The 14,111-nt window shown below is 38.3% G+C and overlaps 1 protein-coding gene and 1 long non-coding RNA gene across 3 annotated transcripts; one reads left to right on the top strand and one right to left on the bottom strand.

Annotated features, from left to right (window-relative positions):
• Positions 1-6,567: 6,567 nt before the first annotated feature.
• tmem275a (transmembrane protein 275a) lies at positions 6,568-8,929 on the top strand. The gene is made up of 2 exons (XM_067363383.1): positions 6,568-6,675; positions 8,146-8,929. Exon 2 carries the CDS (start codon positions 8,276-8,278, stop codon positions 8,918-8,920), a length of 645 nt encoding a protein of 214 aa, XP_067219484.1. The 5' UTR covers positions 6,568-6,675; positions 8,146-8,275; the 3' UTR covers positions 8,921-8,929.
• A 286-nt stretch (positions 8,930-9,215) lies between these two features.
• Positions 9,216-12,815, bottom strand: LOC137003283 (uncharacterized). 2 transcript variants are annotated; one of them, XR_010891952.1, is made up of 6 exons: positions 12,644-12,815; positions 11,946-12,196; positions 11,763-11,853; positions 11,448-11,542; positions 11,145-11,203; positions 9,216-9,338 (listed from the first exon to the last, which is right to left on the bottom strand). It is a non-coding gene; the product is annotated as an uncharacterized lncRNA (long non-coding RNA). The 2 variants fall into 2 exon arrangements; XR_010891951.1 differs by having other exon boundaries at positions 11,763-12,196.
• Between the last annotated feature and the right edge of the window lie 1,296 nt (positions 12,816-14,111).

The raw sequence follows: 14,111 nt of genomic DNA, 5'->3' as shown, positions 1-14,111 counted from the left end.
TGGCTGGATCCGAACGGAGTCTCATTAAAGAGCAAACAGTATTCATTACACAATAACCAAGGCTGATCTCTGCTTACATCTCATTACTGTATCCTATCTTATTTCATTCATTCATAAAAGGTGTCTGCTGTAATACTAAAATACTGTTTGATAGAAGCAATGAGCAAGCTAAAAATAACCAATTGAAAGTCAAGAGTTTTTTCTTGCTTAAAGTGATAGTTCACCCATAAAATAAAACTTCTATCATCATTTTTTCACCCTCTTGTCAATCAAAACCTGTATCACTTTGTTTCTAATGTGGAACATTAAAGAAGATACTTTGAAGAATGTTTCAGCTGGTTTTGCCCATACAATGAAAGTCAATAGCTGCGTCTGAAATCGCGTACCGTTGTGTAGGTACTACATTTGACTTTAAATTTACTTCACGACCGTTGAAAAAGTACATTCTATATAGTACGAATTTGTGTAATATGAATGAATTCAGACGTACTACATCTGCCATGTTGTTACTGTCCCTTCAACTCCATTCACAAATCCTCTCCTGTGGCCTCAAGGGATAGTAAACTATCCATCGTATGTGCATTTCAGAATCTCACCAGAAGTAGTAAGCCATCCGGGTACTTCCTTTTGCCAAGAGAACAGTTCTGAGTCGTCTTCTATAATGCCTGGTGAGTTTGGAGAACACCTGACAAGAGATGATTTTTTTATCTGTTGGTATTTGACAGAATCCATGATACCATGGCTGCGTCCGAAAACTGGAAAATGCTGCCTTCTGAGGATACATTTCAAGGTATTAAGGCATCAAGGCATGTCCGAATCCAATGTTAGCTTCACTTCCTGTCTCATGAGATACCTTCCTCAGATCGATTTTTGAAGGAAGCATAGATGTATCCTTAGCTGCCTTTGATATCCCACAATCCTGTGCTTTCCATTCTGTGACACTTGAGCTAGAAAAATAAAGATGGTGTCCGAAAGTTGCGTTTGCTGCTCAGTTTGTGTGTAAATGTACGATTTTGACCAACATATTTCAATTTTGATATCATTTCTATCGAGAAATTACTACTGTAGTAATTAAATATTTGTTTAGTTCTCACCAAAGCTTGCGCTATATTGCTGTAGATCATTAAACTGTTACGCTGCCTCAGAAGTCTGTCCGAAAGCAGTTTCGTGAGGTGCCTTCATGCACAAACGCTGCCGTACAAGTCATTCTCTTATAAGACAGCGAGACAGCAAGACACTAAACCTAAGTTTTTGGATGCAGCCTATGTATCTGAAAAAGATGCCCAGGACCTCCAGCAGAAAGACAGGCACACAACATTAAAGATCCAGCAGTATATTTAACCGTGGACATGGGGTACTTTTTATCCATATGTGCACCAAACCCATCTGGTGAGTTTGCTGCCAAAAAGCTCTTTTTTTTTGTTTTATCTGACCTTAGAAGCCGGTCCTGTTTGAATTTCCAGTCTTGTCTGACAACTGAATGATTAAGGAAATTTGGCTTTTGTGTTTCCTCATGTTTATACTCCTGTGGAACAGGAAGTATACCCTGGTGTGCTAAAAAATTTAAATATGAATGGGAATATACATCAGAGATATTTTACTCATAGAACTTCTAGGGGTGCCAATAATTGTGGCCAACATGTATTGGAGAAAAACATTTATTTCATATTGTGATTTTCCCCCACTTTCAATTGTTTTACTTCGATGAAAGGTTATAATTTTGTGAATTTTTTGAGTGAAAGATCAAAAGGATAAACAATGCAGATTTATTTTCACAGCCACCTTTGCTCATATTTACTAAGGGTGCCAATAATTGTGGAGGGCACTGTATATAGAAGAGAAGTATTCAATTTCGGATGTTTTCAGAATGTAACAGAAGCAAGCTAGTAAGAGTTGTGTGAGTAAACCTCACTCCCCTGGCCTCAAGAGGCGCTCTAGCGACTTAGTCGTCCTTGTTAGCGCGCCTGCCTCCCATGCATACCGGAGATGCCGTTTGAATCCCGCTCAGAACAGGTCAGGTAGGACCGGTTACATTTGGTTCTGTGACCTGGATGGGAGTGAAGTTTAAGGGGGTGAGTGTAACGGAAGCAAGCTAGTAAGAGCTGTGCATGTAAACCTCACGAGACGCACTTGCTACTGATGCTATAGGCCGCAGTCTTTGACGTCCTTGTTTGCGTGCCCGCCTCCCATGCCGGAGATGCCGTTTGAATCCAGCTCTGAGCGGGTTGAGTAGGCCCAGTTACAAGAACAAGAATCTTCTGTAATCATTTATTCACCCTCATGACATTCCAAACCTGTATTACTTTCTTTCCTCAACAGAACGATTAAACCCATTCTTCTATTGTACGGAACAAAGAGCACTGAAACACTTTTGTGTTCCACAGAAGAAAGACTGTCATACAGGTTTGGACCCACATGATGAGTAAATGACTGAAGATTTTTCACACCGTGGGTTCATGGTGGTTTATATTTGAAGTTATCTTAGTTTTGAATTGAGTTCTGAATTCCTCATAGCACACATACATCTCAGAAACAACGATTTTGATGTGCATGTTTTCATTTGTGAGATTTTTTTGAGCGTTTGCTCATCTGAAATCGGATGTAAAATGTTTCCAGTCACATGTTAAATAGACATTTAGAAAGATGTTTATGATTAAGAATACATGGAAAACTATTTTTAAAGATGCTTATCAAATGTTTGATGCTCGACATTCAAGTCATTCCAAACCATTAAGACCTTTGTTCATCTTTGGAACACAAATTAAGATTTTGTTTTGATGAAATCCGTGAGCCTTCTGGCCTTCGATAGACTGGAACACAATTACCACATTCAAGGCCCAGAAAGGTAGTAAAGACATCGTTAAAAAATGTCCATGTGGTTCAACCTTAATATTATGAAGTGACGAGAATACTTTTTTTGCAAAAAAACAACAAAAATAATGACTTTTGTTGAATAAAGTCATTATTTTGATTTGTATTTTGTATTCTTGTCACTTCATAACATTGGTTGAACCACTGTAGTTACATGGACTGTTTTAACAATGTCTTTATTACCTTTCTGGGCTTTGAAAGTGGTAACTCTTTTGCAGTCTATCGGAGGCCAGAAGGCTCATGGATTTCATCAAAAATAACTTATAAATATTCATCAAAAATGACAGAATTTTCATTTTTGGGTGAACTAACCCTTTAAAGAGTCAGTAGGATGCAGTTAAGAGATCACTTAAGAGAACACAGATTTTTCCAGATGAAACACTCTTTAACAGACATCTTGGAGATGTATGTGTGCTATCTGGGATTGCACAAACTGAAATGTTTTTCTGCTGGAGAATAAAGTGAATAAAATGAAGAAAACTCAATTATTACATAAAAAATTACATTAAAATGTCTTAATTCCAACTGTTATCATATCAACACACACAAGGCCCATTTCCTGATTTATCTTCTCTCTGACATACTTACTATAGCTTAATCGTAGTCCTTTCACAGCACTATAAATGACTCAGACGCTCACGTACTGTGTGAACACGTAACGTGCACGGCACAGAATCATTGTCCATCCCACGCAGACCATCAGTGACACACTAAGGCTGATTATGCAGTATCTGTCCTTGCATGGCGACAACGAAGAGGGACACTGCCTGCTGTTGCTAAGAGCTCTGACGTACACTAATGACTGAATTATACACCATTGTACTGGTGTCTCGCACAACAGCACTAGAGAGAAGTTTCACACGACTAGGAAAAAAATAACTTCATGATGATCTGAAGAAACAGTACAGCTTATTCAAAAGGCAGTAAATGTTAACTACAGAAAGCGAATCACCACAAATTTGAAACGATTCATATAAAAAGAGAAGTGAACTGTGTGACCATTACAGTGCTCATGGTGATATTGTGAACTGCACATGGCCAGCACTATCTAAAATACACTAAAGGATAATGGGTGCGCTATTTTGTATAGATGACCTTACACAAATGTACCATAGTAACCATAGCTGGGAGATAAAGTATATGATGACAATTCAGGCATCAATTGTAAGTCTCATGTTCATAGTGCCTGTAATATGATTGGTTGTATATAAGGCTCCTTTAACAAAGTAAGGCTGACCTTCACATAACATTTACCATGGTAACCATCCCACATGAATTTATTATTATTTAACAGAAATAAGAATAAACCAGGCCTAACTATTGTATTTTGCTGGAAATTATTATAAATGATGATACATTTTGGGGGAAATACCAGAGACTATATATACACAGTGGGGCAAAAAAGTATTTAGTCAGCCACCAATTGTGAAAGTTCTCCCACCTAAAAAGATGAGAGAGGCCTGTAATTTTCATCATGGGTAAATTTCAACTAGGAGAGACAAAATGAGAAAAAAAAAATCCAGAAAAATCACATTGTCTGATTTTTAAAGAATTTATTTGTAAATTATGGTGGAAAAGTAGTATTTGGTCAATAAAAGTTCATCTCAATACTTTGTTATATACCCTTTGTTGGCAATGACAGAGGTCAAATGTTTTCTGTAAGTCTCCACCAGGTTTTTACACACTGTTGCTGGTAGTTTGGCCCATTCCTCCATGCAGATCTCCTCTAGAGCAGTGATGTTTTGGGGCTGTCGCTGGGCAACACGGATTTTCAACTCCCTCCAAAGATTTTCTATGGGGTTGAGATCTGGAGACTGGCTAGGCCACTCCAGGACCTGGAAATGCTTCTTACGAAGCCACTCCTTCGTTGCCCGGGCGGTGTGTTTGGGATCATTGTCGTGCTGAAAGACCCAGCCACGTTTCATCTTCAATGCCCTTGCTGATGGAAGGAGGTTTTCACTCAAAATCTCACGATACATGGCCCCATTCATTCTTTCCTTTACACGGATCAGTCGTCCTGGTCCCTTTGCAGAAAAACAGCCCCAAAGCATGATGTTTCCACCCCCATGCTTCACAGTAGGTATAGTGTTCTTTGGATGCAACTCAGCATTCTTTCTCCTCCAAACACGACAAGTTGAGTTTTTACCAAAAAGTTCTATTTTGGTTTCATCTGACCATAAGACATTCTCCCAGTCCTCTTCTGGATCATCCAAATGCTCTCTAGCAAACTTCACACGGGCCCGGACATGTACTGGCTTAAGCAGGGGGACACGTCTGGCACTGCAGGATTTGAGTCCCTGGCGGCATAGTGTGTTACTGATGGTAGCCTTTGTTACTTTGGTCCCAGCTCTCTGCAGGTCATTCACTAGGTCCCCCCCGTGTGGTTCTGGAATTTTTGCTCACTGTTCTTGTGATCATTTTGACCCCACGGGGTGAGATCTTGTGTGGAGCCCTAGATCGAGGGAGATTATCAGTGGTCTTGTATGTCTTCCATTTTCGAATAATTGCTCCCACAGTTGATTTCTTCACACCAAGCTGCTTACCTATTGCAGATTCAGTCTTCCCAGCCTGGTGCAGGTCTACAATTTTGTTTCTGGTGTCCTTTGAGAGCTCTTTGGTCTTGGCCATAGTGGAGTTTGGAGTCTGACTGTTTGAGGTTGTGGACAGGTGTCTTTTGTACTGATAACGAGTTAAAACAGGTGCCATTAATACAGGTAACGAGTGGAGGACAGAGGAGCCTCTTAAAGAAGAAGTTACAGGTCTGTAAGAGCCAGAAATCTTGCTTTTTTGTACGTGACCAAATACTTATTTTCCACCATAATTTGCAAATAAATTCTTTAAAAATCAGACAATGTGATTTTCTGGATTTTTTTTTCTCATTTTGTCTCTCATAGTTGAAATGTACCTATGATGAAAATTACAGGCCTCTCTCATCTTTTTAAGAGGGAGAACTTGCACAATTGGTGGCTGACTAAATACTTTTTTGCTCCACTGTATATATATGGCAACCAACCATTTATGCCTAAATATACTATAGATTCTGCTTGTTTATAAAATAAAACCACTATAATCAACAAAACAAAATGACAAACATTGTATTTTGTCAGAAATGTTGGTACCTTTTTGTAAAAAGAGATACAAGAGACAATCTTTAAATGTTTCTTTGCAAATAGACAATTTAGAGCATAATAATTTACAACAAAATAGGCTTTTTCATACATGTATTTATTGTTACAACAGTAGAATTACAATAAATAAATGTGGGATCTCCTTCAAACTAAGTAAACATATTTTAAATGTTAAAATGGAATTTTTGGGTTTAACTATGTTGTATTTTTAGAGTGGTAGTTTGGCCTACTATCATAAAGGGATGTGGGAGCTGATGATGAGAGGGCCCCTCCTCCCTACACACTCATTGAACACATGCACACATGCCCACCCGCTCATTCACAGTGGACTGATCAACACACTGGCTTCTATGAAACCTGTTACTGCCAACAAGAAAGGAAAATATTATAATACTTAATGCTAATCTTTTCTTTTTGTACAAGAAAATCGTTTACCGAGAGAAATCTTGTCACTCGGCATCTGCTGAGACTCGAATCCAGCGCGTGGAGCGCACCTGACGTGTACTGAGTGACAGGAGTATTGATCTTAATATGAGTCGGGCAGCGGAACCCGCGTGAAAGACGCCGTATTTTTTTTGGGGGGGGGGGACGGCGTTTTCGACCGTCAGCTTTCGTACGTATACCCGGAGACATCCATCATCAAGCCTGTGTAATTCTTCTGGACATCGACTAAGCGGTAAGACGTTTTCCTGTTCAAGAACAGACGCTGATAATATTTCTAAATCAACGCATGTCTTCATACAGCATGAAAAGCATTTGTTTAAACGGTCATCTTTAACCACATTTAATCGTCTCATGTGTTATCACATCCGGTAGGGGTGAAACCAGCTTTGAGGATGCTCATTGCTCCTGTTATACCTACGCATTTTACAGATTCATTTCACACAGTTGATGATACAGTGTCATTTAAACGGGTATTGTGTGAAATGATTAGCTTCCTAAGTCTTCAGAAAGTAAAATGTGACCTTGGTTTTGTAAAAAGCTCAAGTAGGCTACAGCATGCATATAAGAGCAAATGGGACTGTGGAAATATCCTTTTTCAGTGTCATGACTTGAGTAATGAGCCATTCACTGTCAAAATATTAGTAATTTAAACTATGTACCTAATAAGCTACAGTAAATGTGAAATGCAGTAAAATCTGTTAATTGATTATCTGTATATTGTAACAAAAAATTAACAAAAACTTAATTTCAAAATTATGAATTACTTTATAATTTTCCTGAAACCAAAACTACACATTCTACTGTTTAAAGGTTTGAGGAGGAGGGTGTAGCAAGTTGTTTTTTTTTTTATATGTTTTTTTTTTTAAAGAAGTCTTTTATGTTGACCAAGATCAACATCATTACTTCAGTCTTTAGTGTCACATGATCCTTAAAAATAATGTGCTGATTTGATACTCAAGAAACATTTCATATTATCAATGCTGAAAACAGTTTCTACTTAATATTATTTTAGGATTCTTTGATGAAAAGAAAGCAAAAAAAGAACAGCATTCATTTGAAATCGAGTATTTTGTAACAATGTAAAAGTCTTTACTGTTACTTTTGATCAATTTATTGCATCCTTACAGAATACAAGTATATATTCATTTCTTTAAAAAAACTTACTGACCCCAAACTTTTGAACAGTATTACACACAAAACAATGCATACTTTTATAATAAAATATTGTTTTATATATATTACTAGTAAAAAGAATAACTCATCTAAATAATTAAATTTAGAAATGGGGCATTCCCAGATTTCCTTATGAAGCAATCACAATTGTTCAGATTTTGTTTTCAAGTTTGTTTCTTCTTATCTTATTAGCAGTTATGTACATTGGAGCGTTTATGTTTCACTTTATGTCATTCAGTTAATGTTTATTATTTCAGTGTCATATGTGGTGTTTGATGTTGTTTTGTGCCATCTTTGTTAATACTGACCACAGTTGCTGGAGAAGTTAACTTTGATGAAATTTAAATCATCATGTGGCCTTCCAGTGAACCATCTGTGTATTTCCCTATAATTTAAATGCATTCAACAATAACAAACAGATTCTAATAGCTCAATAAATGGCATCTCATAATGCTTATTACAGTAAAGTTCTGACAACACTTGCAGTTTTATTATAAATTATGTCACTCACTCTATTTCTGCCCTACAGGTAGCATCCCTGATGTATGAAGCAAGCACTCATTAAGAAGCAATGCTCTTTTCCTACAATTTGCTGATAAGGACATGGCAGGTCTGAGTGGGGTTGTGGCAGCAACGCTGTAACCGTGACCCTCGCCAATATGGTTTGCAGCGAACAGAGTTCTGGCACATCAGTGCCCAAAAAGGAAACGCAGACCCGCAAGAAGCGGAAATCCCGCCCTCAGGGTCTGCCTTCTCCTGCCCTTTGCTGCGCATGCGGATTGTGCATTATGTTGGCGGGCATCAACATCACCTTAGTGGGCGCCTTCGCCTTCAGCACGCTTGTGCCCTCTAGCAATCCCCCGATCATCATCGGACCGATACTCCTACTGGTGGCATTCTCCTTCTTCGGGGCTTGTTGCATCTGCAGCCGCTTGCCTCCACCTCAAAGCTCTCGTCGCTCCAAAGGAGGTGGCGGTTTGGGCTTCATGGGTCGGGGCGGAGGAGGGTTGGGTGGAGGGGCAGCGTTTGAGATTGAAACCAGCGAGCACACAATGCAGGACACCACAGCCGTGCAGCTCAGCCCCACCAACTCCCCCTGCTCCTCTCATGCCTCCAGCCCTGAAAGAGAGGCTCCCGCCGCTGCCACCAACGCCACCGTCCCCGCCCCAGAGTACGTCCCTCCACGAGCCTGCAAGCTCTTCACTATGGAGGCCAACGGACCCAGCTCAGCAGCCTTTTCTGCTTCTACAGGGGGTGGAGGGGCGGTCCGGCTCACTTTGCCCTCAGACTGCGCCGCCACTTAAGGCTGCCAGTTTAGGTCGCTCTCTGGAGAAGGGCTAGTATTACGTTATGTAAATAGTTTTTCAGAAGGGAAGACAAGCACTTTGCGTGAAGAATTCATTTGATTAGCACAGCTGGCTTGTGCCACGAGGTGCATTAACAATTGAAACGTTCGCATAAATCCAGCAGGTTGCTTTTCACAGTTTGCGAGGCCCATGCCATGTGTTCCTAATAAAAATGACAGAGGTATGTGAGAAGCATGTGAAGAGCTTTTGCGTTATCTCATGCTCCCGTATCCAAAAAGAGAGAGCCTTGAAAGGTGAATCACTGTGGCGTGCTTCACATATTCATACTGTGCCACTGTTACTCAGAGCATTCACAGTTACTGCGCTCAAAAGAGACAGAATCAGCTGTTGTGTAAAGATGGCTTTGGAAACGAGCCTAAGAAACAGAACGGAGAAAGACATTACACTGCGCATTGTCATATGTCAGTGCACAGACCAAAAAACACAGATGTTGTATATTTTCTTGTTGTCATTTTAAACATTAAAATACATTCGGCCCTTTTTTCGATGACTCTCTGTGGCCGAACACTTTGGATTTTGTCTTTATCGGACGCTTAAATAAGCCGTGACACTGTGCGAGAGCGCTGATGTTTTTTTCGTGTGACTTAGAAAACGAGGTTGCTAAGGTGCCATAGTTCAAGTTCAAATTGGACAGATAGTTCGAGTTCAGTGATGGGCGGAATAAAACCTTTAACGCAATTATAGTGCGATTCACCTGAGGCTGTGTGGTGAAAATGCATATTTGTTGCATATAAGCGTATCGGCGCATTCGCATTTTTCTGCTGCACTCGTACTGTTGTTGCATTTTGCTTGTTCTTGAGAGATGTGACATTATTTAAGGAACAACAACCCATTTTTCTGTCAAAAAAAAAACCTAGCTGCAAGCCTTCAGTCTTTATTTTACACCGTGGTTTATAATGCTGCCAAGTAAAACAATATATCTTTCCCTTATGATTGCCAAAGGCTGTTTTCTCCGCCTAGTATCCCTCTTCTGTTGTCAATACTTGTCTTACATCAACAGCACAATAACAATTGAGTATACTGCCTACATCTACTCACAGTATTCCTCCCCAAAATGTCCTTTTTTCTTATCTTACTGTCTCTGGGTCCCCTGATTTTCCTTTGCCCTTTGAAAGCAAGAGCCAGAATTGTTCTCAAACATGCCCTCTATCACTGACCCGCACTAATGGTTCAAGCCAAACAGCGAAATAATTTCCCTCATGTTGATTCTACCAGAGAGGTCAGCTAAAAGCAGCCGAAAAAGCAAAGGACATTATCCAGTTATAACTTTTTAAGAATGAAAATGATCTAATAAAATTTGTAAAAGATTTTAGATTTTCTCTTATCATATTCATCAGTTCCAACAAGATGAAAGGGCTGATTTTTGATGTAATAATTCTGTGCTTAGTGTTTCTTTTCATTTTCTGAGTGCCATTGCATCTGTTAATATGTACTTTTAACTGTGTAATATAGTGATGTATATTTATTAGAAGTCATATGGGTCTGTATGTGATGAATGCTGAAGAAAGGGCAAAATGAACAGCATGCTTACAAACAGTGCACTGTTGCCACGGGGAAAAAAGTTCTTAATGAATTCAAGAGAAACATTAAAACGCATTGATTTGCTTGTTTGTCACAGGCTCCATGTGAGAAGTTTTAAGGAAAGAAGAGTTGGATAGGGAGCCGTGGAATCATGGGCACGTTTATATAACATTAGACTATACAAACTACGTCCACTTTTGTTTGTAAGCTGCTATTTGCCATCTACACATCTGCTGTAGTCTGAATGAATTGAATGCTGCCTTAATAATGACAGTGATCTCAGGATCAAACCAGTGAGGGCTACTCAAATGTCCAATGAGAACATTTGGTGATGTGGTATTACTGTACTTATAAAGATGTTGTGCTGTTCATTACTTTCTACCATGTGTGTTTTTAAAAAGGTACTTAAATGGAGGGAAGTGCAATGAGATGCGGGTTGAAAAGTTTTGATAATGCCGATTTATTAGCGTTATTGTTATTAATCTGGCAATAGGCCACATTGAGTAAAATGATGGATGGCGAGTTCTTTAAAGTATTGTTGGCACTGGAAATTGAATTGTGTCTTTTGTAAGTTGTACACATCTTAATTATATACTGTTTAACTCCCACTCTCATAATTCAATTACAATTGTGTCCGCACCTGTTTTGACTTCAGTCTTTACATTTTCTGAACACTTCTCTTTGTTCTTTTGAGTAAATCTGTGAAAAAAATGTTACATTAGATAATGAAAAAACAACTCTTGGCATGCCAGAATATACATTAAAAGCAAGATTCTTAAATGCTGTTTGACATTTTGTCATTTCAAGCAATAAGAAACTGCGATTTGATGTAATGTGTGGCTACAATGGTTGCGAGGCTGATCCCTTTTACTTCACTGGACTGACAAGATTTATGAATAGCTCTCTCAAACAAGAGGTTCACTTACTTTTCTCATATGCTTACCTGTTAAGAAAATAGTATGTGAAGTAGCAAGGTCATAGCTGAAGCTGTTATGAACTGGGATGTTCACTTTCTAGTCACAAAACCAAATTCAGCCCCTGGAATAAAATAAAAATCATGAACATATTGAGGATTTCACAAGATTAAGTGTGATTTCGTACAATGTGATTCGTACAGAAACTTTAAGTAAAAGTAAGCAAGAAGTTAGTGGGGTATGAAAATGTACAAAGGAGACCAATTCATATGAATTAGCCACCAATTCACCAAAGTAGTTAGTGTGTTTTCTTTATAAAAGGTTCACACAATAGATATACTTACCATCTTTAAAGTCACCATGAAATCAAAATGAACGGTCCCATAACTTCAATGTCACCAACACTAAGCTTCCGACAACTCTTTCAGTTTTTATCTAAAAACATTTTCCCAGAACATTTGAGTTAAAATAGTTTATAAGAACACAATTATAAGTATAATGAGGCTGTAAAAGCAGACTGAATTTACCTGTTTGGCGTGATGACGTTTAATAGGGAAGAAAAGACAACTGCAACTTTGTTTCAAGCAGACTTTAAAGAGTTAGTTCAACCAAAAATGAAAATAATGTCATTTATTACTCACCCTCATGCCATTCCACACCCGTAAGACCTCCGTTAATCTTTGGAACGCAAATAAAGATATTTTTGTTGAAATCCGATGGTTCAGTGAGGCCTGCATACCCAGCGATGACATTTCTTCTCTCAAGATCCATAAAGGTACTAAAAACATTTAAATCAGTTCATGTGAGTACAGTGGTTCAATATTAATACCCTACAGGACCGAATTTGGACAACCCGGTAGTATAAAGAGACGGGCTTGTTGACACTGAGAAGTTGTAGCAATGGCTATATCTCAGTAACTAAAAAGGTCCAATTACACAAATGTGTGTTACGGTTTCAAACACGTCATTCAAAACCCTCTTAAATTAGAGTAATTTTTGTGTTGGATGAACAACAGAACAAAACCACACTGCCATTCAGACGAGTCAACTAATAGCCCATATAATATGAAAAACTATAATCAAATATTATAACAAGTTTATAAACAAGTTTTTTTTGTTTGTCTGTTTCATTCCCTTTGTTTGTCCAAACCACGTCAACATGTTTTCAATCTGTGTACATTTGTGGACAACACTTGAGTCAAATGGACTTTAAAAATACACCTACCTTGATAAACATTCACTATTCCGCTGATAACATTAGGTCATGTTTCTGCGGAAGCCCACTGCTCTTATGGTTGCTCGTGAAGCTGTTCGTATTGTGAAAATTCAATTCAGCTCATATCAGTGGAATGTTTCAATTAGTCCACCCCTGAGAGAGATTTTTATAAGTGTGTGCCTAATAATCACTTTATAAGACGTGACCGTGTTCTCCAGTGGATTTCACTGGCAGACAGCGCCCCCAGTCGGTCTTTGATGAAACTACAGGTCAGACGCTTCAACTAATATTAAAGGGTTAGTTCATCCAAAAATGAAAATAATGTCATTTATTACTCACCCTCATGGCGTTCCACACCCGTAAGACCTTCGTTAATTTTCGGAACACAAATAAAGATATTTTAGTTGAAATCCGATGGCTCCATGAGGCCTCCATAGGAAGCAATGACACTTCCTCTCTCAACATCCATAAAGGTACTAAAAACATATTTAAAATGGGTTCATATGAGTACAGTGGTTCAATATTAATATTATATACGAGAATATTTTTGGAGGACACACTGATTCATTTGTGCTCCAATGCTTCCTGAAGCAGTGTTTTGAAATCGGCTATCACTAAATAAGTCGTTATTTAGTTTTTTTGGCACTCCAAAAATATTCTTGTCGCTTTATAATATTAATATTGAACCACTGTACTCACATGAACTTATTTAAATATGTTTTTAGTACCTTTATGGATCTTGAGAGAGGAAATGTCATTGCTCCCTATGGAGGCCTCACGGAGCTATCGGATTTCAACTAAAATATCTTAATTTGTGTTCCGAAGATGAACGAAGGTCTTACAGGTGTGGACCGGCATGAGGGTGAGTAATAAATGACAGAATTTTCATTTTGGGTGAACTAACCCTTTAAGATCATAAATCTGGTTCATCATGACCATCTGGTTATTAAAAAATACTTAGGCTACCTACTTTGATTTTTATTCTATTATATTTAGTTTGCACTTCCACACACCACATAGCCTTTCTAGATTATCTATCTCTCAGCTCTGCTGTCAAAACAATTCTCGGTTTGTTACAGTAGTGTAGCCTTTTTCCACCAGAGGGTAGTAGTCACAAATTTATTATAACATTAAAATCCTAGCCTCATCTGACACAATATCTCGACCTGTTCCTTTAAGTTTTTTTTCTCTCTCAGTAGTAAAGCATTGTTTTGTCTGTTAGAATAGATAAAATAAGAATATTTCTTAATCTCTGAGGCATTTGTATTAGTAAATATGAAATACACATATTCACTGTAGTCTGAATGACAGTAAATTCTACAATTTGATTAATAACCATATCATAAACATATTAAGCTTTTCTCTCCTCAATTTCCATTGGGAGAAATGCAAATTCCATATGCATTTGGCATGAATCTGAATCACCTGCCATCCTAAATATTGATAAATAAATGAAGTATGTAAAATAAATCTGCAT

This window comes from Chanodichthys erythropterus, chromosome 16 (genome assembly GCF_024489055.1).
Source record: "Chanodichthys erythropterus isolate Z2021 chromosome 16, ASM2448905v1, whole genome shotgun sequence".
NCBI classification, from domain to species: domain Eukaryota; kingdom Metazoa; phylum Chordata; class Actinopteri; order Cypriniformes; family Xenocyprididae; genus Chanodichthys; species Chanodichthys erythropterus.
The sequence above is the reverse complement of the archived record's forward strand: the minus strand, read 5'-3'. Positions and strand labels throughout refer to the sequence as shown.

Excerpts from the sequence above, each read along its gene's own strand:
- tmem275a (XM_067363383.1), top strand. The coding sequence starts at position 8,276 with ATGGTTTGCAGCGAACAGAGTTCTGGCACATCAGTGCCCAAAAAGGAA.